General features: G+C 43.4%; 1 protein-coding gene across 2 annotated transcripts in view; it reads left to right on the top strand.

Moving 5' to 3' along the window:
* Positions 1 to 18,437, top strand: part of MPZL1 (myelin protein zero like 1) — a 61,588-nt gene extending 43,151 nt beyond the window's left edge. Inside the window, exons 3-6 of one of the 2 annotated variants that reach the window (XM_082865756.1) lie at positions 1,708 to 1,921; positions 2,662 to 2,794; positions 5,271 to 5,373; positions 15,638 to 18,437. In XM_082865756.1, coding sequence (XP_082721882.1) covers positions 1,708 to 1,921; positions 2,662 to 2,794; positions 5,271 to 5,373; positions 15,638 to 15,739 — 552 coding nt within the window. In that variant the 3' untranslated portion in view covers positions 15,740 to 18,437. The remainder of the gene's footprint in view (positions 1 to 1,707; positions 1,922 to 2,661; positions 2,795 to 5,270; positions 5,374 to 15,637) is intronic. The other variant, XM_082865757.1, reaches the window with a different exon arrangement.
* Positions 18,438 to 24,860: the final 6,423 nt, after the last annotated feature.

The following is a 24,860-nucleotide window of genomic DNA, read 5'->3' as shown; positions in this document are numbered from 1 at the left end:
AGATGCTGAGGACATGAACATCAGGTATTATCAGTGGGAATTAAATAGAAAAGAGAAACTTAGGAGGTGGAATTGACAGGATTGGGGATTTTTTTTTCTTTAATGATTTATTTATTTTTGGCTGCGTCAGGTCTTAGTTGCGGCATGCAGGATCCTCGTTGAGGTATGCAGGATCTTTTGTTGTGGTGCACGGGCTTCTCTCTAGTTGTGGCCTGTGGGTTTTCTCTTCTCTAGTTGTGGCGTGCAGGCTGCAGGGTGTGTGTGCTCTGTAGTTTGCGGCATGCGGGCTCTAGTTGAGGCACACGAGCTCAGTAGTGGTGGAGCGCGGGCTTAGTTGCCCCACAGCATGCGAGAGGCTAGTTCCCCGACCAGGGATGGAACCCGCATCCCCTGCATTGGAAGGTGGATTCTTCACCACTGGACCACCAGGGAAGTCCCAGGATCGGGAAATTAATTGGATGGGAAGGAAGACAGAGGAATTAACGATAACTCCAAAATTTATGGTTTGGGAGACTGGCATGTAGCCATCAGTCAAGATGAGATACACAGGTAGAAGAGGGAGTTGATAGGAGAAGGTGGCAGACTTGGAGGGTGGAGGCAGCTGCGTGAGTAGGCAGTTGGATTAGGGGTCTAGAGCTCCAGGAAGCACTATGCGTGAGAGAGGTTTGCGCGTTAACAAAATGTAGATGGCCATTGAATCATAGGAATGGGTGAGATTGCACAGGGGTTTGCAGCTTCCACAAAAGGTTCTGAAAATGTTGTGCTTGGATTGCCAGTGCAGCTCAGTGGTTGACTAATGCTCATTTCCACCACCCTCCCCAACCCCACTATCGCCCCATCTGTGACTATGAACAGACATCCAGCCTCTAGCAGAGGTGCTTGGATTGAAGCCGCATATCAGGATAGATCCCCACCCACCAGGCCTGACCTTACTTCCAGGGGGCTGGGTTTGACAAAGTTACTTTGAGAAATGAGTTCCCTTGCTGAAAGCAGGTCTGAGGAGAGAGTACGAGTGGAAAGAGGAAGGGGCTAAAGGCTGAACCTGCAAAGGCGGACGAGAACATTTTGGGTTGTCTGGGCTGTGTTCCTTTCACACGTCCATGACTTTTCTGTAGGAAACCAATAAGTAAGACTGGGTAACCCATCAGATTAACTGATCTGTGATATTTGGGCTTCTTTTTCTTGATGACTTTGCATATCTTAATGGTAAGCTTTGTGAGTTAAGGCTGAAACCTTTGGATTCACTGGGCTCAATTGTGGTGCCCATCAGAGCATTGGCTTTGAAGAGTCAGGTGGTCCTGACTTTAACTCTGGATCCACCACCTATTGTCATTGTGACATTGGGCAAATGGTTTCTTTGAGTCTTCATTTCCTTATTATAAAAATATGGGTGGTAATTGCTACACCACTGGGCTATTGAGAGGTTTAGAGAGAACGTACACATTTATTTCTCCAACTGAAACAGGGTTGAACTCCATGATTTCTAAATCCCTGTCTGGCTTAGGTTCTATAGCTTGAGACTTGTAATATGATGTGGCATTTCTTTCTGGATGAAGTCTTTTTTTCACATCCTTCTACTCCGCCATCTTGATTGGAGCTCCTCGGATGACGTCTTTTTTTAAAAAAACCCTTCACAGCATGCCTATAATAGAGTTTAGAACTTCTGCCTTTGAGAATAGCTCATGTGTTCTTTTTTTCTAATTGCAGTTTTTCCACTACTCCCAAGGGCAAGTGTATGCCGGGAATTACCCACCATTTAAGGACAGAATCAGCTGGGCTGGAGACCTCGACAAGAAAGATGCGTCAATCAACATAGAAAATATGCAGTTTATACACAACGGCACCTACATCTGTGATGTCAAAAATCCGCCTGACATTGTTGTCCAGCCGGGACACATTAGGCTTTATGTTGTAGAGAAAGGTACTTCCTTGAGTATTTTTGCAGTAATGATTCAGTCCCCTTTATCTCATGCTTAGTTAGAGAACAAGAGTTACATTTCAGGGTGTGTTTGAAAGGGGTATTTCTGCCATACAGTTACGCTCCCTGTTTCCATCGACCTGTGGCTCTACCGAACATGCCTGGGGGTCAGGGAGCTCATTCCCACCGGAGTGGCTGATTTCTCCATTTATAAACCTGCTGTCTGGGGCATATTGATCAGATTAAAGGAGTATGAATTTTTCACTGTTAATTAGAAGTAAGACCAGATTCATTATAGTTGGATGGGGTGAGTATTGGGAAAGAAGGAGATTAATATTGTTTTAATATTCTCCAGGAGAAAGCTTTAACATTGGCAGAAACAGTATAGCTATTTCTTCACCTTTTTTGGAGAATAAGCAGGAAATGCAGGTTCTGCTCTCTCATTTCGAGACAAAGTCTGCTTTGTTGGAGAATAGATTGAGGTAAATTCACATCCCCAGCTTTTCTTCGATTTTAGAGCACTGAGAGGGATTATGTATATAGAAATGTTTTTAGTTCTGAAGCTCATTCTTTATCAGCTAATGTTCCTATGTCATCAGTTAGGTACTAGGATCTCATAATTTGGATAATAAAATAGGGTATGGTAATCGCTAAAGGAAGACACTTGTTTATTAACTTAATACGATTCCATTTCTTCTCTCTGTCGCAATGTACCTTAAACCTATTTTGTTCTTTCTCTCTAGAGATTTTGCCTGCGTTTCCCGTGTGGGTGGTGGTGGGTATAGTTACTGCTGTGGTCCTGGGTCTCACGCTGCTCATCACCATGATTCTGGCTGTCCTCTATAGACGGAAAAACTCTAAACGGGATTACACCGGGTAAGAAGCTCTGCTTCTGGGGGGAAGGGTGGAGGGAAGGAATCAGAGTTTATGAAAACTTCTGTATGCTTTATGGGAAAAGAATTGTGAAGAATTAGCTACTGTTAGCTTTCATGTCGGAATCGAGCCAGCTTCTTAGAAGATGTTCTGACACGCGCAAGCAGAAATCAGTGGCCTGCTGTTAAACGTAGACTCTGACACTAATCCCTGTTTCAGTTTCTTTCTTAGGTTTGGTGAAATGGACTGCTCAGCAGTCTGTGCTCTGTGTTTCAGTATCATCCACTCTGCAATTAGCATTATTAAGCCACAGATATCACTTACCTAATATGAGTTTAACTTGATCTCTAGGTAATAATCTCATAAGGTTCTTCTTTTCAGTTAGGTAAACATGATAATAATAAGAGGAGTATGCTGATAAATGACCCCCACCTGATGTGATGATGCAGGGCTTTTCCTGTTTGTAGTTTGGTAAGGCTTATTGCTTTGACCATTCTCAAATGCATGGCTGGACTCATCCAAGCTGAGTTAATAAGAGTTGCACAGCAAAATATACCAGCAATAAAGAAAAGTAGAATTTCGTTGTGTTTGCGGCTTCTCAAAGAGAACACGTTTGAGCATAGGGTGTGTGTCTAATTGAAGGACCCTCTCTTTCTGCCACTCCAGCTGGAAAGCTAGCCTGTATAAGCTTGGTAGAACTCGTGTGGTAAGACTGAGAGTGAGGCTGGGTTTCAGTTGATGTAGCACGAGCTGCGTCCCCAGTGCACGGAAGGGACTGTGGTTGAGGGTTGCATGCCCTGGACTCCCTGGCTGGTGGATGGTGGGGACCTCTCGCTTTGGGCTGTGCCGCTCTACTTTTTAGGAGTGCTGTGTTTTAAGGAGTTTTAAGTGTTCAAATTCAGATATCATTTGCTTGGAATGTTTCTATTCTGCTGACTGTACCTGCCCCCTTGCATGGTGAGTGGTTTATGATGAAATGTAACCAAAGCATTGGTTTTCGACATGAAACTAATCCAGGGTGGTGACACGCCAGTCTCTGTAGTTCACGCTTTTTGGGTTAATAAAGGCACAGAAAAGTGTGCCTTAGAATTCTGCATGGCATCGTGAATGCTGCTATTCTTCTTACTTTGGTTTTTTTTTCCCCCTCCCCTGCCTTTTCTACCTTGGTGTGCCGGGATCAGATCCTGCCTATCTTCCACTTCTTAAGAAAAGCTGACATAGACGACACATTGGGACTATAACAGGGCTGGGTCTCCTCTTCCACTCCCACTAGACACATGGTAACTAATCACATTGGCCGTTGCTGTTAATATTCATGTGTATGTATTCAGCCCATCTCCCTTGTTGACAACTAACTAGCCAGCTCTGAGCTAACCCAACAGCTATCATGGTTTGTCCACAAATATGTCATGTGTCTGTGTTAGAAACATGTTGAGTGTACCATCCCAATGAAATTGGGTTGTCAGGTGTTATGGTCATCTGAACATATATGTTCTTCATGTAAAATGCCTTTGTGTGTGTGTGTGTTTTAGTTTTTTTATACTTGAATTGTATTATTACTGAGTTAGACTCTTTGTGTTACAATACTCAAACCATTTTGGTTTGTGGCATATAGCCTCCCGGTTCAGAGAAGGCACAGTTTGCAGAATGCTTTGTACGCTTTGGTCTTAGTAACGACACTTTAAATGTGATTCTCTCCACACTCCTGAGATTTTTTAAAAGTACGTTATAAGGGATTGAAGCTCTGCTGAAGACACATCCCATTAGGGAATCCCTAATGAGTTACCTCCTGGCATTCACTTTCCCTGGTTTATTTATGAGATAGCGCTTGCTGTTGAAGACCCCGACGCCCCTGAAAAGTTCAGGCCGTGTGATGTGGCATTCCACAGTTTCTTATCATCCATGACTTCCTGGATTTTCTTGGGTTTGGTTGCGGAATTGATGGGGAAACAAACTATGGGGACCTAGGGGATGGAAGGAATGAGATAAGCCAAGACTATGGGCCTGGATCAGTGTCTGTCATTTTGGAAGCACATTCAGAAGAGGTTTGCCTTTGATGATCACAAAAGCGAATTGCTATCAAGAAGGTATAGCTTGCTCCTTTAAACCTGTATCCCAAAGGAGGATTTATGGTAGGGGAAAAAGCCAAAGAAGCAAAAGGATAAATGTACATTGTAGCCAGAATCCCATCCAGCAGATATCATTGTTATAAACTGGGGCAAAGAGATTGCACCACATTGGATTCTTGTACCTCCCCTGGAGTAGCTTCACTGACCTGGAAGAATTAGTGTCAGGGATAAAAAAATAGTTTCAAGATACGTGATTGTTTTGATACTCATTGTTTTGTTGAGTTTTGTTTTTATACATCTTCTACTTCATTTTGTCATCACTTGCATTTCTATATTTTTTGTTTCCATTTATTTTAATTCCTTTTTTTTTTTTTTTTTTTTTTACATTCTCCAAATTGCCAACTCATCAGCTGCAATACATCAGAGAATGTGTCACCGGTTAAGCAGGCTCCACGGAAGTCCCCCTCCGACACAGAGGGTCTAGTAAAGAGCCTACCTTCTGGATCTCACCAGGTAATGGCTGATTGCAGTTCCGCCCACCATGCCATGCTCTGCAGTTTGGTGCTCTGTCACATTGTGGGGTGTGGGAAAGAACACTGAGCTGTGAGAAACGGACAGAAAGAGAGAGACCTAGAGAAACAGAGGGGAACATAAGGGCTGGTTTCGGAGGACCACAAGAAGGTATGTAGGGAAGAATCTGACTTGAGTAAAGGTTTCCACCAAACCACCACTAACAGATTGGCCCAAGCAAAATTAGGAAATGACTTTGTCAGATGTAAATACTTCTTCTTTCGTTGCTCAAAGAAATAAAGCTAGTGAACTAGATTCTATACTGAGGTGTTCTTTAAGCCATGGAATTCACAGGAAAAAGTTGATTTTGGTGTTGGTAATAGAACAGAAAAGTTATTTTGCATGAATTCTTTAGGAGAAATTGAAAGTAAACATTTATCTGAATAATTAGTAGGCTCGATGAACAAGGAAAAGCTTTAGTTTCTGCTTCTTGTAGAAAGTACAGAGAAGAAATAACTTTCATTTGGAATTTAGCAGGAATCTGGCATTGAGGTTAATATTGTGTTTTGGCCATGCTGGCGTAACTATAAATGGCAGAAATTCCAGAGCTTAGTACCAATTCTGGTCTTCTGGGGTAGAAAGCATTAGAAGGAATGTGGCCAGTTATAACTTTGCCCTGAGGAGGCGGGATTGAGAGTGTAGTGGGGCGGGTGGATTTAAGAGGAAGTAAAGGATAACAGTGTTTTGTGGAAGAAGTATTCCACAGTCTTAGTTCACAGCTGTCCTACGTGGTGAGGAAACTGAGGCATTGCGATGTTAAATTACTAAAAGCACAGACCCAGTTAGCAACAGAATTGGGGCGAGAACCTAGATTTCTAGGCATTGTCCTTCACAACATGAGGCTCCTTACTTGTTCCTAATCTGTCTGTCCCTCTCTCTCATTCTGTTTGTCTCTCCGACTGTCTCTCTTGGATTATGTAGTATACCTCAGTTCACTAATTTGGATTGTGAATGGGAATAGGGTTGTGAATAAAGGCGTTAGAGTTACAGGTAGGCATAATACCTAAAGAAGCCTTGGAAACTTTTTCTTCTGTCCTTGAAATGCCATGGGCGTTGTTCTCCTGTTGAAAACAGACTGGGAGGAAAAAAAAAAAAGAAACAATGGACTTCGGACACTGGAAAACAGGTTGTGCAGCACCATGATTCCTAAGAGAAGGGAAACAAATAAGGAGAGCCCTGTGATCGTCCCAGCTTACTCCTCAAGGCATTTTCCAGGCTGCAGTGCTGAGGGGAAAACAGAAACAGCTCACCTGTCTCACTGAATTGAGGAGGCGGACATCAGAGTTTGGGGAGGCCTCCTTAATCTTCTTGAGAAAGGATGCACAGCAGATACAAATTTTGAGGCTTCGTATGGTAGGCAGAATAATGACCTCCAAAAGATGCCCACATCCTAATCCCTGGAACCTATGGGATATGTTACCTTACCTGTCAAAAGGGACTTTGCAGCTGTGATTACAGATCTTGAGATGGGGAGATTTTCCTGGATTATCCATGTGGGCCGAATGTAATCATAAGGGTTCTTTTTTTTTGTGGTACGCAGGCCTCTCACTGCTGCGGCCTCTCCCGCTGCGGAGCACAGGCTCAGCGGCCATGGCTCACGGGCCCAGCCACTCCGTGGCATGTGGGATCTTCCCGGACCGGGGCACGAACCCGCGTCCCCTGCATCGGCAGGCGGACTCTCAACCACTTCGCCACCAGGGAAGCCCCATAAAGGTTCTTATAAGAGGAAGGCAGGAGGGTGAGAGCCAGAGATTTGAAGATGATATTCTACTGGCTTTGAAGATGAAGGAAGGGGTCACAAGCCAAGGAATGCAGGCAGCTTCCATAAGCTGGAAAAAGCAAGGAAGCAGATTCTCCCTAGAGCCCCTAGAAGGAATGCAGCCCTGCTGATACCTTGATTTAGCCCAGTGAATCACATTTCAGACTTTTGACCTCCAAAACTGTAAGATAATACATTTGTTTTTAGCAGGTCTAAAATTGTTTTTATTCTCCTCCCTCAAGCTTGACTGATCATCTGGTTGGGTAGGATTCCAGGTTGGAAATCATTTTCCTACGGCATATTGAGGCATTGCTGATTTTTGTAGCTTCCAATGCTAAGAAGTTGATACAGTTCTGATTCCTCCTCCTTCGGGTGGGACCAGTTTTATTCCCCTTCTCTTAGAATCTTTTTTATCCCTCATGCTCTGAAATTTTATAAAATTGTGGGCCTTTTTTGTTCATTGTACTGGCTACTCAGTGGGCTTTTTCAGTCTGAAAACTCTGCCCTTCAGTTTTAGGGTATTGTCTTCCATTATTCTTTGGAAAATTTCCTCCTTCCATTTTCTATCCTCTCTTTTGGAAATTCCTGTTAGCAGTTAGATCATCTAGAGCAGTCCTTTCGTTTTCTTAATTTTTTCTGTTTTGCAGTTTCTTCTAGAAAATTTCTGTAACTTTATCTTCGAACTTTTATTAAATATTTAATTTCTGCTATCTTTTTATTAATTTTCAAGAGCCATTGCTTATTCTCTGGTTCCGATAACCCATACTTTTCATGGATGCACTGTCTTATCTCTCTGAGCATATCATTTTTTCTTGTTTCATGATTTTTAAACAATGTTTTCTTCTGTTACTGGACTTTGCTGTTTCTTTTGAATTCCCTTTTTTCTTTTATAATTTTTGTCTGTCACGTTAAAAGCTTTCCTCAAAGGCCCAGCGATCCTTGGTTATCTGTTTGTATTGAAGGCACTCAGATCTGATCACGAGCTCTAAGCAGAGACAGAGCTTACTGGGTAGTAGGCTTCACTGTTTGTATAAAGTGCTGGCTGGCTTTCACTGGGGGACCCCTACGTATCAGTTGCTAAGGTCTTTTCTCTTGGGTTAGTCGATTTCTCCAGAAAGAAATCCTCTGATTCCATGCTTGGGAATGGAGCAGAGGAAGGAGAGAGGAGGGCTCCCTGTTCAGTAAGTGGATTTGCCCGCCCTGTTTTCAGCACCAAGACCCTACCCTGCTGTGACTGCTGTCCCTGAGTCAGAGATGGGCTCAGCATTCCTGTGAGTAAACCCCCAGGGTTCTGCCCAGGCCTGACTCTGCGGCATTTTCTGGAGGCTAGTGAGAAGCAGTTCAAGCACTGTGTCAATCTATATGATCATTTTTCCGCATTTGCAGTATGACACCAGGTCAGCTTTGAGAGGAAAGCCGCAGCATGCCTCACAGTCGATTCCTAGGTTATTTCCTTTGCGCTCAGTACAGGCCCCTGAAGGCCTCTTCTCTAACATGTTGCAAATCAGGGTTTCTGTTCAGTGACACGTCCCTGGAGCACCCTTTGTCTTACTTGGTTATTTTTCATCAAGTCATACTGTACCTTTTATTTTACAGTTACACAACTTGTTAAAGACATTTTCTGCCTTACCTGTTTCTGGGACTTATAAAGCCTTTGTCAGTCCACACAAGGCTTGGAAGTTGACTGCGTGATTCCCCTGGAGACTTAGCTTCCAATTTTTGTTTTATTTCGGTTTGCATTCAATGGTCAACTTGGAACAGGGGCTGCTATCCTGGGGCTAAAACGTTTGCTTCAGATACTCCACAAAATTCCTAAGCGCTCCAGGGCCTTAGGTGACGCTGGCGTGTGCTCTTACTTTGCCATCACACGCCCGTCTTCAGTATGTGTATCAGAAACACCTCTGTGTCAGAGCACCGGAGGTGTTTGTGGAAGTTGTTCTTACCAGGATCCTTTTGATCTACTCCATCTTCAGTTGTTCAAACTGAGGCAGAAAAGGTTTCACGGTTTAGGAAAAACTGGCTTGACCTGATATGTTCATCTTATTAGGTAACTTATGAGATTAAGTACTTTTTGTAAGTTGCGCACAAGCAAAGGTAGCAATTGTTTTGAAAATTCAGTCATTCCGTTGCACGTTCTCTTTGATCACTTCCACACACGTCTGAGTGCTCAGCATGCTTACAGCGTAAACTGGACGTGGGAAATGCAGGCATGAGTATCACCCAGTCCCTGCCCTCCAGAACCTCAGAGTCTCCTGGGTTGTTCAGGTCATTTTCAGGCTTTTCTATGATATGGAGAATTTTTTTATGCAAATATCCTGACAAAACAGCCTTGAGGAAATCTTCATATTTAGATAGACATCTTAGTGTTTTACGGGTTAGTGATGTGTTACAAACTAGTATTGACGCTGGGGTCCAGCTCATCATGTTAACTTGTGGGGCATTATTTAACTTCAACATCTGTTCCCTTATCTTTGAAATGATGGGTTGGGGCAAATTGATCTTTAAGCCCCTTCTCATTTTTCCATTGCTAATTGTAAGAGTCCATGGTACACGGTGCCTTATAAGGAGAGGTTTAGGCAGTTGCTGCCCACCTATTGCAATCAGATCTGTGAAATGGGTGCATGGTAGGGATGTTTGCAAACTACCCCTTGGGACTTTCTTCCAAGGGTTCTATCATGACATGCTCCCTGATTATCAGAACCTTCCATTTTCTACCTGCAGGCATCATCTGAGAGTCTAATAACATTAGTCATTACTATTTGGATGAATCAATAACTCAAAGTTATTTTATCAGAAGAGAAAGAATACTAGTGCTCCAGGAAGGAAATTTACAAAAGATGAAACATAATAGGCAGGGCATTAAGTGCACTATATTACTCATCTGTCTTTGGCCACTATTTTTGCTATAATTGGAAGACTAGTAACAGAAGACTTGACTAAAAGTACCTTTAACAGTAAGAAGTTTATTAACTCACAAGAGGCCCAGCAATGTCATTAAGACCCAGGTTCTTTCCATTTTATTCCTTCCTCCTCTGCATATTGTCTTTGTTCTCAGGCTCCTTCCCTCAGCCTCAGAATGGCTGCCGTGGTTTCAGGCAGCTCATGAAAAAAGGCACCTGAGCTGAATTCCTAGCGCTGAATCTCCTCCCAGGTGGCTTTTATTATGGAGGAAAATCTTTACCTGGGGCTCCCCAGCAAACTTTTCCTAGTCCCCTTGGCAGAGTGGGTCACACGCTGATGCCCCTTCCAGTCATCTGCAGGGGGACAGATCGGCTTCACCCCTGGGGGCAGGGGAGAGTGGGGTCGTTTACCTGAGCGGAGGAAAGGTGCACACCAGAACCGAATTAGGGCTCTTCCCGCAAACAGAGAGGGAGGTTGAGTTGGGAAGGGTGTTAGGTAGGCGCTACCTAGAGTCTGGAGTATTCTGGCATTAGGGAAAAGATAAGTACAAATCTTTCTTTGTAACGCTTAGCTTTGAAGGACATTGGTTTCAAATAATTTTTGTCAATATATCTTACGAACAGTTGGTTTTCTAGATCCTTTTCTGGAAATGGTTAATGCTTTGTATACAAAAGGCAAGCGGGAATTCCCTGGCGGTCCAGTGGTTAGGACGCCATGCCTCCAGTGCAGGGCATAGGGGTTTGATCCCTGGTCGGGGAACTAAGATCTCGCATACCGTGTGGTACAGTCAGAAAAAAAAGGGGGGGGCAAGTATTTATGGAGGACAGTGAGGGAACAGTTATGTATTTGTCAACTATAGTCTGTAGATATGTGATGTCTCCAGAAGTACAGCATGTGCATTCGTTCATTTAGTCCTCACAGCAGCCCTACGAGGCAGGTTCTTTTACTGTCCCTATTTTACACGTGAAGAAACTGAGGCTTAGTTAGGTTGAGTCACTTGCTCAAGGTCAGTAGTTAGTGGCAGAGCTGGTATTAGACCCCCGATCTGTGTGGGGCTCTAAGGCATGTATTTGTTCTACCCTGCCTGTCCAGTTCTTTTCAACTTCCTTTTGATAATCAGTTTCATTTATCTCAAAGAATGTCACAAGACACATCTGTTTCACATCTATATTTGGTGATGTGAAATAAATACTGAAAATGTGTTTTGTGAACAATCAATGAGCATGTGGTAAAAACAGATGTTCTCTCTTAGTGATACTTGTGCTAGCTTGTCAGGTGTGAGTCCCCTAAGGCCTGAAGGACCAGATTCAGATTCTAAAGGGCTACAGAGACCATGGAAAGTGTACTTCAGGACATAATAGCTTCCGAGAAATTAATATCTGTTCAGAGATAGGTCTCCTTGCTCTTCCATAACCCTCTTTTCCTGGACCCTCTTCCCACACCTTCACCAGTATGTTTTTATATTGGGATAAATTTCATGCAAGTAGAGTTCAGGGGTAATTTCATCTCTAACTGAAACTAAAAGAATAGACCTAGGTCAAGCAATTGGTCTCTTGAAACATTTTCAATAGTAAAGACTATTTGTATAATAAGTAGTTGGGGAAAATATATATGTACAGAGCAATTTTTCACTTGGTTATGGTAATTCTTTGTGACGACGCCAAAAAAAAAAAATGGAGGATGAGGGAAAGTGAGTGAGTGTCAAGATGTACAGTAAAAACAACTCCATTAAGGGACTTCCCTGGTGGCGCAGTGGTTAAGAATCCACCTGCCAATGCTGGGGACACGGGTTCGAGCCCTGGTCTGGGAAGATCCCACATTCCGTGGAGCAACTAAGCCCATGAGCCACAACTACTGAGGCTGTGCTCTAGAGCCTGTGAGCCACAACTACTGAAGCCCATGCACCTAGAGCCCGTGCTCAGCAACAAGAGAAGCCACAGCAACGAGAAGCCCACGCACCGCAATGAAGAGTAACCCCCGCTCGCCGCAACTAGAGAAAGCCTGCGCACAGCAACAGACTCAATGCAGACAAAAAAAAAAAAAAAAAAGCTCGGTTAATGTAGGTGTTATCGTTGATACTGTTTTAACTCTTGAACACCCCAAAATAAATATCTTAGCGATGGCAGGTACATTTCCAAGTTGATCTTGGTTCACTGACCCCTCCTGAAGTCCTCAGTGGTCTTCTTGGCCCTCAAAGTGTTAAAGTCCTGAGGCATGTCCCACAGAGACCCAGGGTACCTACAGCTGCCAAGTCAACCTCGGAACCCAACTTTAGAGAGCTGTGTTAGATTGAGCTAGATTGATCAGCAGATTCCTGAGCTCCAATTCTGGTGAGAATTCCTTTAGATCCATTCTTTCATCCACCCCTTCATCCAACACCTACAGTCTGCCAAAGACTGTTCTAGGCATTTAGCAAAGCCCCTGACCTGAGGGCCTTATTACATTCTAAGGGGGAAAGGGAGTGAGGACATTAGATAGTGGGAAGCAATTTGAAGAAACTAAATCCATCTGTAGGAAGGAGTTCCTTTTATCCCTCAGTGTTTTCCCAGTTACTTTCAGCAAATCGTTGCGTTCTCTTGCCATGAAGGACAATACTGTCTCACATGAAAGACCTTACTGGTGTTTTAACATTTACTGACCAATTCAGAGATTATTCTGTTATTTTTCTTTGTTGCTTTCTCTGTGCTCTGTCTTTTCCACTCACACAGTTTATCAGTTATCTATTACTATGTAACAAACCACTTTAAAAGATAGTGGCTTAGAACCACCACCAGTTATTTGGCTCCCACTTCTGTGGGTTGGTTGGGCAGGTCTTCTGGTCTAGGGCAGTTCAGCTGACCTCTGCTGGCTCGCTCGTGCATCTGCAGTTGGCTGGACAGCCGGCAGGGGTCTCACTCATAGGCTGACAATTGGCAGGCAGTTGGCGGACCAGAGAGACACAGGACAACGGGGCTGTGTGTCTCCCATCAGCCAGCAGTAGCTTGGGCTTCTTCACATGGTGGTGGTGGCTCTGTGGGTTCCAAGATCAAGGAGACAGTGGAAGCTGCAAGGCCTGTTGAGGTCTAGGTATGGAACTTACACATGTTACTTCTGCCACATTCTGTGGGTCAAAGCAAGTGATAAGACCAGCCCAGATTCAAGGGGTTAAGAAGCAGGTTCTGACTCTTGGTGGGAGGAGCTGCAGCATTATATTGTAAGGGTGTAGATGCAACAAGGGAAAGAATTTGTAACCATCTGTCACACAGTGTAAACTCCTTCCCGCATGAATACACCCTAAGCCTCCTAATGGATGAGGTCTTATTGTCTAGGAAGTTACATAATTTAATTTCAGGATGTTCTGTTGGAAATGGCTGTTACCAAGGATCCATTAACTTACTAGAAAACACTTTTGTCATTGTTTTCCTGGAAGTAGAAAATAGTTAACTTTAACTTTTTATTTTGTAGAATCACATTTAACTTGCCGCTTTTTGAGATGAATATAGAGGGTTTCAGTTTGATTCAGTATTAACAGTGTGATCTGTTGTGTTACCCGTGACAGGAATGAGAGTATCACACACTGACTAAAGACAAACACACTGACTTTGACTGCTTGATTTACTTGACTGGTAACCTCGGTATATTTTCAAGTATATTTGTACAACAATATGTTCATGAGAATAATGATTAATATGTACTGAGTGCTGCCAGACGCCGCTTAAGTTATTTGTAGATATCATATTTAATTCTCACAACCATCTTAAGACGTATAGTACTATTGTTAGTGCCATTTCAGAGATAAAGAAACTAATGCTTGGGGGTTTTAAAATACGCCTTCTGTAGAAGTTGGGGGCCCTGAACTCCACAGGATTCCACGTTACACACTAAAGGATGCAGGTTGTGGGACTCCTAGATGGGAGTGAGGATGTTTGGGTTTTTTTTTCCATTTTTTTCTTCTTTTTATTAGTAGACTTTATTTCTTAGAGCAGTGTTAGGTTTATAGAAAAATCTAACAGAAAGTAAAGAGAGGTCCTATGTACTCCTTCCTCTCCAAAGTTTCCCTGATTATTAACAACTTGCATTGTTGTGGTACATTTGTTACAGTTGATGAATTAATATAGAAAACATTATTATTAACTAAAGTCTGTGGTTTATGTTCAGGTTCACTCTTTGTGTTGTACATTTCTATGGGTTTCACCAAATGCATATGTCACATATCCACCATTACAGATTCATACAGAACAGCTTCAAGGATGTTTATTTTAAACCACATACTTTGGCTCCTGAGCTTATGATTTCAAAGTTGAAAGCTTGAGCACAGTAGTAGACTATTCAAAGAGAGAATCCCTGGATTGGGAGAGAAGTCGACTTTGGGTTATATTAACTTTTCTTTACCCGTGAAACAGGCCTATTTTGTTGTTGCTGTTTACAATTTTAGAATCTCTGGGTTGGAAGGGACTTTAAGGGCTGTGAAGCACAGCCACCTGTCTGATATTTGAACCTTCGGCCTTCCCTCCTTCCCCAAGAGTCAGAGGACTCGCTCTGGCCCAGGCAACTTTGCCTCACTGTCCCGGGTGGGACCCTGACAGCTCTCTTCCTTACTGCCGAGGGTGAGAAGAGGACCTCTTCTACTTTAGTCCAGTTAGGGCTTTTCCGTATAGCTCTGCAGATTGTGGCTTTGGGGGTTATTTTAAATTTTAAAACAGGAAAAATGGTTACCTGATCTTAGATATCAAAGAAGCAATATTTTTATTGGTTATGGTAAGATTAGACTAACAGAATTATAGTATAAGTAGGTACGTGGAAGAATATTTGAAGTTTTTTTTAAGTACCTGTTTGTATTAAGTGACCAGTTCGAATTGATTGTATTTTCGAGTAGCACTGAATATGTTGGTTTCTTGTATCATTCTGAAAGTCATGATTTCAGTGGGTCTCAGGTTGACAGAAGTGCCCATGTTTGTCCTTGAGACTCCCAATTACAAGAGTTGAGGAATTCTGTGATAGGTATTAAGATAAGGGTAACTCCTGGGAAGGAATATTATATTGTTATAGAAATTTTAAAACAGATACAAAAGTAGACAGAACAATGTAATAAATCTCTATGTACCAGCTTGAACAATTACCAAGTATACCCAATCTTGGTTTTTTTTTTTTTTTTTTTTTTTGCGGTACGCGGGCCTCTCACTGTTGTGGCCTCTCCCGTCGCGGAGCACAGGCTCCGGATGCGCAGGCTCAGCGGCCATGGCTCACGGGCCCAGCCGCTCCGCGGCATGGGGGATCTTCCTGGACCGGGGCATGAACCCGTGTCCCCTGCATCGGCAGACGGACTCTTAACCACTGCGCCACCAGGGAAGCCCCCCAATCTTGTTTTAAAGTCAATCCCAGGAAATAAATAAAGTCAGTCCTGGACATACGGTTCCTAAGAAGGAACATATGTACCTGAAGACGTTCAAAAGAGGGAACTCTTCGCTCTGGAACCTTAACAATATTCCCTTTAATCATTGCTTCTGTCCCTGCACCTAATGGGGCCACCAGTTTTTCCAAACCTCTAATTCTACTTCTCTTCTCCAGGGCCCAGTCATATATGCGCAGCTAGACCACTCTGGCGGACATCACAGCGACAAGATTAACAAGTCAGAGTCTGTGGTGTACGCGGACATCCGGAAAAATTGAGAAGACCCCAGTCATATCCTAAGCAAGAAACAAATCCAAACTGGACTCTTGTGCAGAAAATGTAGCTCATAGCCATGTGTGGCCTTGGAAACCTGGACACGGACAAGCACATGTTGATTCATAGAGGGAGAAAAAGAAGTGTATAAAGAATATGTATAAATATTCTATTTAATCTTCCTGATGCGAGGAGCCAGTATTGCATGATGAAGAGATGGTATGATTCTACGTATCCGTAAATTGTCTGTTTTTGTACTTCCCTTCAGGGTCATTTACAGTTGAGAAAATTCAGACACATTCCTATCACCATCATTTAGATGTGGTTTGCCTTAATGGAGATGGTAGCAGATCTTTTAGTATTCTAATAGACATGGCCTTTTCATGTAAGGGCTTAACCCGCCTTCGCGTTTATTGTACTTGGAGAGTGGAGATGCTACGATGGAAGCATGTTCAGGGTGGCCTTTAGCCCAGGGTGTACCACCTATTTGGCGGTTGTTTTTAGAAAGCATCCATTTGCTATGCCACTCGGAGACAGCGTGAGAGATTTTGTTGCTATTTTGCTCTCTAAAACACAGGGCAGTTTTTAGCTTTCAGTGTTGTGTAGACTATAACATCACACCCTGTAACCATATTGTCTCAATTTGTGGATTCATCATAGCAAGATTAGCAAAGGATCAGTGCCGGAAGTCACTTCCTTCCAGGTACTTTTAGATCAATACCATAATCAATATATAATTGAAGTAGAGAACCCAGGCCTGGCTTGAGGAGTACTGTACCATTGGGAGAGCAAAAGGTGTGTTACATTCTTTGCTGAAGTCCTTCGTACTTGTAATAAGAGTCCCCATACACCTGAAGGAGCTGAGTTTCATTTCCTTTTAAGTAGGCAGAAATGGAATAATTAGATTGCCAGTCTCCAGCATCGCAGAGTGCTTTCTAGAGAATCTTCCATATAAAGCTTCAGTCACGCTTCCAGCAGGGGCAGCATCAGTCATGGCTTCTGTAATAGATTCATGATGCCTCCGAGGCCTTTGAGGCTAAAAAGGGTCTAGATTTTTAAAATCAGCCAACAAGGTTAGTACTTCTATGTTGGGAATCTCTTCTGTTTCTGGTTTTTTGTTCTTTTGATAAACAATGAGATGAGGAGAAATCTAGACAATTTGGGCATCCTTCTCAATTTATTTTCTCCCATTGACCACTGCCCCCAACACCCCATCTCAAACCTGTGTGATTTTTTAACCCAGACTGAAAAGCATGGTGAAAATCATTAAACACTTATATTGTCATTCCCCCATTTTCTGGATTTTTTTTTTTAATAATTTTTTTCGTTTAAAATTGAAAGCCCACTGTTAGAGGAAGAATACTGACAATAGGGTCCCAGGATGTGTCAGGTAAGTAGGGATGACAGGTAATGTTAGTTTTTCTCTCATTTACTTTGAGGACCCCTAAGAGCTGCCATCTCCCCCCACCCCGCCCCATCTTGTCATCTTTGTGAGGGAGTTTGAAGGCTGAGTTTTAAGGAAACAAGGATTTAGATTTAAAGGTGTGCACGAAGTGGTTACATAGAGAAAGGGTGTGTGAGCTACAAAACGAACTCTGCCCCATACGTGTGGTCTTTTATTTGCTGAGGGACTATTTGTTGTTATTCACATGATGCTCCAACTTACATTCCGTTGATATGTACGTGAGCGGGGAGCGGGCTGCGTCATCACACATACCGGCCATCTCCGAAGCTGGTGCGTCTGGCGTGTGTTGCGGCGTGGGAAGAAAACCTGCCGGCTCTGCTGCGTCTGCCTGTTCTGTGCTCACAGGTCCCGCGCAGGACACAGGGACGCGGAGCGCTCTACCCGAGACAGTTCTGCAAAGTGGTCAACTTTGCCTTGCGCCCTGGGGCTTCTCTGCCTCCACGGTGAAGACTCCAGGAACCTTTAGGAGACATTTTTGTGTGTTGGGAAGGCGGGGGTTGGTGTTGGGCTGTCACCCTTCAGGCTGATGCCAGGATGACGATACTCTTGGTGAGCCCTCCCACTGTGAGAATTGTACAGCCATCCGGGACTTCAGGGGGAAAGAAGACAGGTTGTGGGGAGACCAAGTGTGTGCACCGATATGTGTAACTTCCTTACGGTCGTTTTTGGCAGAGAAAGGGGGATCCTCCTTAACCTTTCGCAGAGGTCCAGTGAATCTACTATACGTACTTCCTCACACCTCCTGATAGCAAGAGCCCTGATTTCTCTGCATGTTTGTGAAGCTGCCACCCAGAGCACCAGCCCTCGCTTTCGCTAACCACAGCCGTGGGCCTTCCCTCCCCTGCCTCCCTGTGGCCTCCTCTGCGGGGCAAGTGTGGTCAGCTGCCAGCTTCTTACTCTGGGTCTGTGACTGATTTGTCTGAGAGAAGCCGCTCACACCTGGGTGGAGCACCTCAGTGTTGGGGCTTTTTCCGAAACTCCTCACACCAACTCCTGTGGATCTTTTGACCCTTTCTCCTGTGTCCCAGCATCCTCGTCCCTGGACACACATGACAACAGCAGGGTTGCTTCCAAATGGCAGGGCTGTCCTTTCCATGTCTGATTATTGGCAGAATGAGACCTCTTAAAACTACACATGATTTTTCTAAGGGGGCACCTAAAGGATTACTTGAGATTAAAATTTCAATCTATCTGTAGTTTTTCAATGGAAATGTATTCAGCTAGGTAAAAAAATAAAAAAAAAATCAAGTTCATTAATTTTTCTTTTTCAATTGTTGTATTTTTGTGAATATTTTAATACATCTTTTTCAATTACTGGACTGTGTTGTGTGCTCATTTTTAATCAAGTGAAGAAGATATCAAAGCCCTTTCTTTAATTTATCCTGCTCCAGCCACACAGGCTTCTCATTCTTCAGAAACACCACACTTGTGCCTGCCTCACGTCCTTTGCACCTGCCGTTCCCTCGGCCTGGAACACACATTCTGCACATTTGTATGGTTTGCTCCCTCACTTCCTTTAAGTGTCTACCCACATGTCACCTTCTCAGAGAGACCTTCCATGATATGTGAAAGAGCAACTTCACCCATCCCTGGCTCTTCCTAAACCCCTTAACCTGGCTCTTTTTTCTCCCTGTCGAACTATATATGTGCTTGTCTGTTTTCCCTACTAGAACATAAGCACTGAGAGGCCAGAACTTTGCTGTTTTGTTCACTGATCCATCTTTAGAACAGTGCCTGGCAATTAGCAGTTGTTCAATAAATGTTGACTAGATGGCCAATGGATAGGTGGATTTATCTGTCAACAAATCTATATTTGAGAACTATCCTATGTCAGGCACTGTGCTAAGCATAAGGAAGACGCAGCTCCTCAAGGAGTTTGCCACACTAGAAGTGAGAGAAGGTGGCATAACCGTGATAATAGCTACTAAGTACTCGCTGTGTGCCAGACACTTTGCATTTCTTATTCTGTATAGCGCTATGAGTTAATGCTAGTTGTACTAATCTTAAACCCACTTTTAGAAAGACAGTATCAGTAAATCACAGCAGTATTTTTTTGGATACGTCTTCTAGAGTAATAGAAACAAAATAAAAAATAAATGGGACCTAATTAAACTTATAAGCTTTTGCACAAGAAAGGAAACCATAAACAAAACAAAAAGACCACCTACGGAATGGGAGAAGGTAATTGCAAACAATGCGACTGACAAGGACTTAATTTCCAAAATATATAAACAGCTCATTCAGCTCAATATCAAAAAACAAACCAATCAAAAAATGGGCAGAAGACATAAATAGACATTTCTCCAAAGAAGACATACAGATGTCTAACAGGCACATGAAATGATGCTCCACATCGCTAATTATTAGAGAAATGCAAATCAAAACTACAATGAGGTATCACCTCACACCAGTCAGAATGGCCATCATTAAAAAGTCTACAAATAATGCTAGAGAGGATGTGGAGAAAAGGGAACCCTCCTACACTATTGGTGGGAATGTAAATTGGTGCAGCCACTATGCAGAACCATATTGGTCCTTAAAAACTAAAAATAGAGTTGCCATGTGATCTAGCAATCCCACTCCTGGGCATATATCTGTAAAAGATGAAAACTAATTTGAAAAGATACGTGCACCTCCATGTTCACTGCAGCTTTATTTCAGTAGCCAAGACATGGAAGCAACCTAAATGTCCATTGACAGATGAATGGAAAAAGAAGATGTGGAATGGGCTTCCCTGGTGGCGCAGTGGTTGAGAGTCCACCTGCCGATGCAGGGGACATGCGTTCGTGCCCCAGTCCGGGAAGATCCCACACATGCCGCAGAGCGGCTAGACCCGTGAGCCATGGCCGCTGAGCCTGCACGTCCGGAGCCTGTGCTCCGCAACGGGAGAGGCCACGACAGTGAAAGGCCCGCGTACCGCAGAAAAAAAAAAAGATGTGGAACAAATGTACAATGGAATATGACTCAGCCATAAAAAGGAATGCAACAACATGGATGGACCTAAAGATTATCATACTAAGTGAAATAAGTCAGAGAAAGACAAGTATCATATGATATCACTTATATGTGGAATCTAAAAATGATACAAATGAACCTATTTACAAAACAGAAATAGACTCAGACATAGAAAACAAACTTACGGTTACCAAAGAGGAAAGGTGAAGAGAGGGATTAATTAGGAGTTTTGGATTAATATTATATATAAAATAGATAACGAAGACCTACTGTATAGCACAGGGAGTTATATTCAACATCTTGTAACAACCTATAATGGAGAAGAATCTGAAAAAGAATATACATATCTATATAACTGAATCACTTTGCTTTATACCTGAAACTAAATACAACATTGTAAATTGACTATACTTCAATAAAAATAATTTTTTTAATTAAAAAAGAAGAAAGGCAAGGACTTCCCTGGTGGCGCAGTGGTTAAGAATCCACCTGCCAATGCAAGGGACACGGGTTCAAGCCCTGGTCCGGGAAGATCCCACATGCTGCGGAGCAACTAAGCCCGTGTGCCACAACTACTGAGCCTGTGCTCTAGAGCCCACGAGCCACAACTACTGAGCCCGCATGCTGCAACTACTGAAGCCCCCACTCCTAGAGCCTGTGCTCCACAACAAGAGAAGCCACTGCAATGAGAAGCCTGCACAACGCAACTAAGAGTAACTCCCACTCGCCACAATTAGAGAAAGCCCGCATGCAGAAGCGAAGACCCAACACAGCCAAAAAATAAATAAATTAAATTAATTTTTAAAAAGACAAATGTGGTCCCTACCAAATTACCCATGACATTTTCCACAAAACTAGAACAAATAATCCTAAAATTGATATGGAACCATAAAAGACCTAAAATTGCCAAAGCAATCCTGAGGAAAAAGAACAAAGCAGGAGGCATAACCCTCCCAGAGTTCAGACAATATTACAAAGCTACAGTAATCAAAACAGTGTGGCACTGACACAAAAACAGACATGTATCGATGGAACAGAATAAAGAGCCCAGAAATAAACCCACACACCTATGGTCAATTAATCTTCAACTAAGGAGGCAAGAATATATGATGGGAAACAGTCTCTTCAGCAAATGGTGTTGGGAAAGTTGGACAGCTGCATGCGAATCAATGAAAGAACATACCACACACAAAAATAAACTCAAAATGGCTTAAACACTTAAATATGACATGACACCATAAAACTCCTAGAAGATAGGCAAAACATTCTGACATAAATCGTACCAATGTTTTCTTAAGTCAGTCTCCCAAGGCAATAGAAATAAAAGCAAAACGAAACAAATGGAACCTAATGAAACTTACAAGCCTTTGCACAGCTAAGGAAACCATAAACAAAACGAAAAGACAACCTATAGAATGGGAGAAAACATTTGCAAACTATGCAACTGACAAGAGCTTAATTTCCAAAATGTAAAAAGAGCTCATATAACTCAACAGCAACAAAAAACAACACATTTGAAAAATGGGCAGAAGACCTAAATAGACATTTCTACAAAGAAGATGTACAGATGGCCAATAGGTACCTGAAAAGATGCTCAATATCGCTAATTATTAGAGAAATACAAATCAAAACTACAATGAGATACCATCTCACACCAGTCAGAATGGCCATCATTAAAAAGTCTACAAATAACAAATGCTGGAGAGGGTGTGGAGAAAAGGGAACCCTCCTACACTGTTGGTGGGAATGTAAATTGGTGCAGCCACTGTGGAGAAGAGTATGGAGGTTCCTCAAAAAACTAGAGCTGCCGTATTATCCAGCAGTCCCACTCCTGGGCATATATTCGGACAAAACTATAATTCAAAAAGATACATGCACCCCTATGTTCATAGCAGCAGTGTTCACAATAGCCAAGACATGGAACAACCTAAATGTCCATCGAGAGATGAATGGACAAAGAAGATGTGGTACAAATATACAATGGAATACTAATAAGTAATAAAACAATGCCATTTGCATCAACATGGATGGACCTAGACCTTATCATACTAATTGAAGTATGTCAGAAAGAGAAAGACAAATACCATATGATATCACTTATATGTGGAATCTAAAATATGACACAAATGAACTTATCTGTGAAACAGAAACAGACTCACATATATAGAGAAGAGACATTGTAGCTGCCTGAGGGAGTGTGTGTCCTGTGAACCGCGTCATGTGTGATGTGGCAGAAAAAGAAAATAGATACTTCCCCCGCCCACAAGGGCAGCAGTAATGAAATCAGGTTCTCTTGGTTCCTCCCAAATTAGAATTAAGTATTGGGGAGTTTCCTCCTCCTGCTGGGACTCTGACTTCCAAGCTGCACAAGAAACATACCAACCAAACACATACGTATTTCTGAGGGTGACTACAGCCCCAAGGGAGCTGGCTTAGTGTTTAAAAGGGAACTTCGGGTACTCTTTTGCCCCTTACAGCCACAGGCCCCCTTCTGACTTCTCTAGGTGATTACATTGCTAACCAGATTTCAGAACAAATGGCAGGGCAACAGTCTTGGCTACCAGGGGAGAGGGAGGATATCAGTTATAGGGGGAACTGACATCAGGTTTGCTCATTGGTTATGAGGGAGACCAGCAGAGGAGCAGGTCCCTCCTAGCCCTCAGGTTAAGGCTGTCCTGGGCAGGTGTTTCCCTTTGATAAACTAGCAGGGTGGAGCTGTTCTGGCCTAAGGATTAGAACAATCACGAGCTCGGGGCAGGGGTTGGAGGGCAAGCACATGGGCAGTTACTGTTTAGGTTCCATGATTAGGAGGGAGTCAGGTGAGTTAGGGCGTCAGTAAGACAGGGACTGGTTGAACAGGAGATGTACAGAGAGCAAGACAGCAGCCATCTTGAGTGGCCTGATCATACACTCCACCCCTACCTACACTGCTTGACCCTCACAATCTTGGCCCTCGCCTCTTCTGTGATATCCCTGGGGTCAGGTATGCAGAGGTGCCCTGCAACTAGATGCCACAAATACAATACAGACAACAGCAGCTAAAGGAGATTAAGAGTAAGACACCTAGTATGCTAAAGACAGTAACTGTCTACGATGTGCGCAAAGTATGGAGCCAGGAGATTATCCGCTCAATGAAGAGGAAGTCAAGGGCAGCAGCATCCTGTCCAGGCATAAGGAAAGGTCACCTCTGGCTTCCACAAACCCAGAGCCATGGGGTGGGGGGCAAGACCCCAGCTTTAAAGGAAACATTCTGGTGGCCCAGCCAAGTGTCAGCAGTCACAGTACAGGTCTGCCACCCCATGTTGTGTTGGGTGCCATTAGGGGCGGGCCCATTAGGTCTTTCCAAACAAAAAGCAGTTAATCCCACTAGTTGGACCTGTGTGGCCAGGAGCCAGCCTATTCTGCTACACACAACATAGCCCGGGGGCATTCATAGGCCGTAATCCTGGCAAAGTGTAACATGTGTTTTACAGTAACATTTACCAATGACAGTCCTTCTGACCTATTGGCATGCAGGACAGGAAGAGGGTGAGAGTCTTTTCCCCACACTGCCAGCTGTCCCCACGTGGTTGCATTAGCCAGGTCAATTTTCCGTGAAAGTCCAGAGGAGGACACCAACAGCATCTCGCTGTAGACCCAGCAATTAGACTCATTTTGCAGTGAGACCATCGTTGCTGCCCAGTTCCTCTGCTCAGGCTAAGGATGAAATGTAAGGCATCTAACAGGCACAACACAGGGGAGATCATGACCATCAAGCAAAATACAAGCCTTAACCACATTCTGAGATGATTCCACTCCTGCCTGTGTTTTTTTGTCCTGGTCTGTAATACAGTTCGAATACCTCAAGTTTTCAGGAATACAGGAATGTGTCTAAAATCACATCTATGTGGCCATCCTGCTCTATTCTGGATGCCTGAGCCATAGTTAATTTTGATTTTTGATTTTTTGTGTGTGTGTGCAGTGGCTTTGAGATATACTTATTAAAAAGGAAGGAAGGAAGGAAGGAAGGAAGGAAAGAAAAAAAGAGGAAAAAAAGGAAGGAAAGAAAAAAAAGGAGGGAGGAAAAATCAGGAAACTTGGATACAATCTGAAATTTAAAAATACAATTTTGGGGCTTCCCTGGTGGCGCAGTGGTTGAGAGTCCGCCTGCCGATGCAGGGGACGCGGGTTCGTGCCCCAGTCCGGGAAGATCCCACATGCCGCGGAGCGGCTGGGCCCGTGAGCCATGGCCGCTGAGCCTGTGCGTCCGGAGCCTGTGCTCCGCAACGGGAGAGGCCGCGGCAGTGAGAGGCCCGCGTACACCCCCCCAAAAAAAAAAAAAAAAAATTAGTAGAATGGGTCTTAACAGGCCTGGTCCAGATTTTTGTGTCAGTTGCCTACCACTGTTGTCATCTTTTTCTTGGTGTGGATTTCATTTGGGGTTAGCAGTCTTTTCTGTAGACCAGTCCAATGTAGAGGCCCTTCTTAAGTGGGAAGTATGATTTCAAGAGCTAATTTCCTTCAGTTCTATTGTGTCCTTAAGAATATCTGATAAGCGTCCTTTTGAGAAAGACTCTGTTAACTTGTTTTATCCTTTTTTTTAAAATTTTATAAATTTATCTATTTATGGCTGTGTTGGGTCTTCATTGCTGCACGCAGGCTTTGTCTAGTTGTGGCGAGCAGGGGCTACTCTTTATTGCGGTGAGGAGGCTTCTCATTGTGGTGCC

The sequence above is a fragment of the Leucopleurus acutus genome, assembly GCF_964270905.1.
Source record: "Leucopleurus acutus genome assembly, chromosome: 2".
NCBI classification, from domain to species: domain Eukaryota; kingdom Metazoa; phylum Chordata; class Mammalia; order Artiodactyla; family Delphinidae; genus Leucopleurus; species Leucopleurus acutus.
The sequence above is the reverse complement of the archived record's forward strand: the minus strand, read 5'-3'. Positions and strand labels throughout refer to the sequence as shown.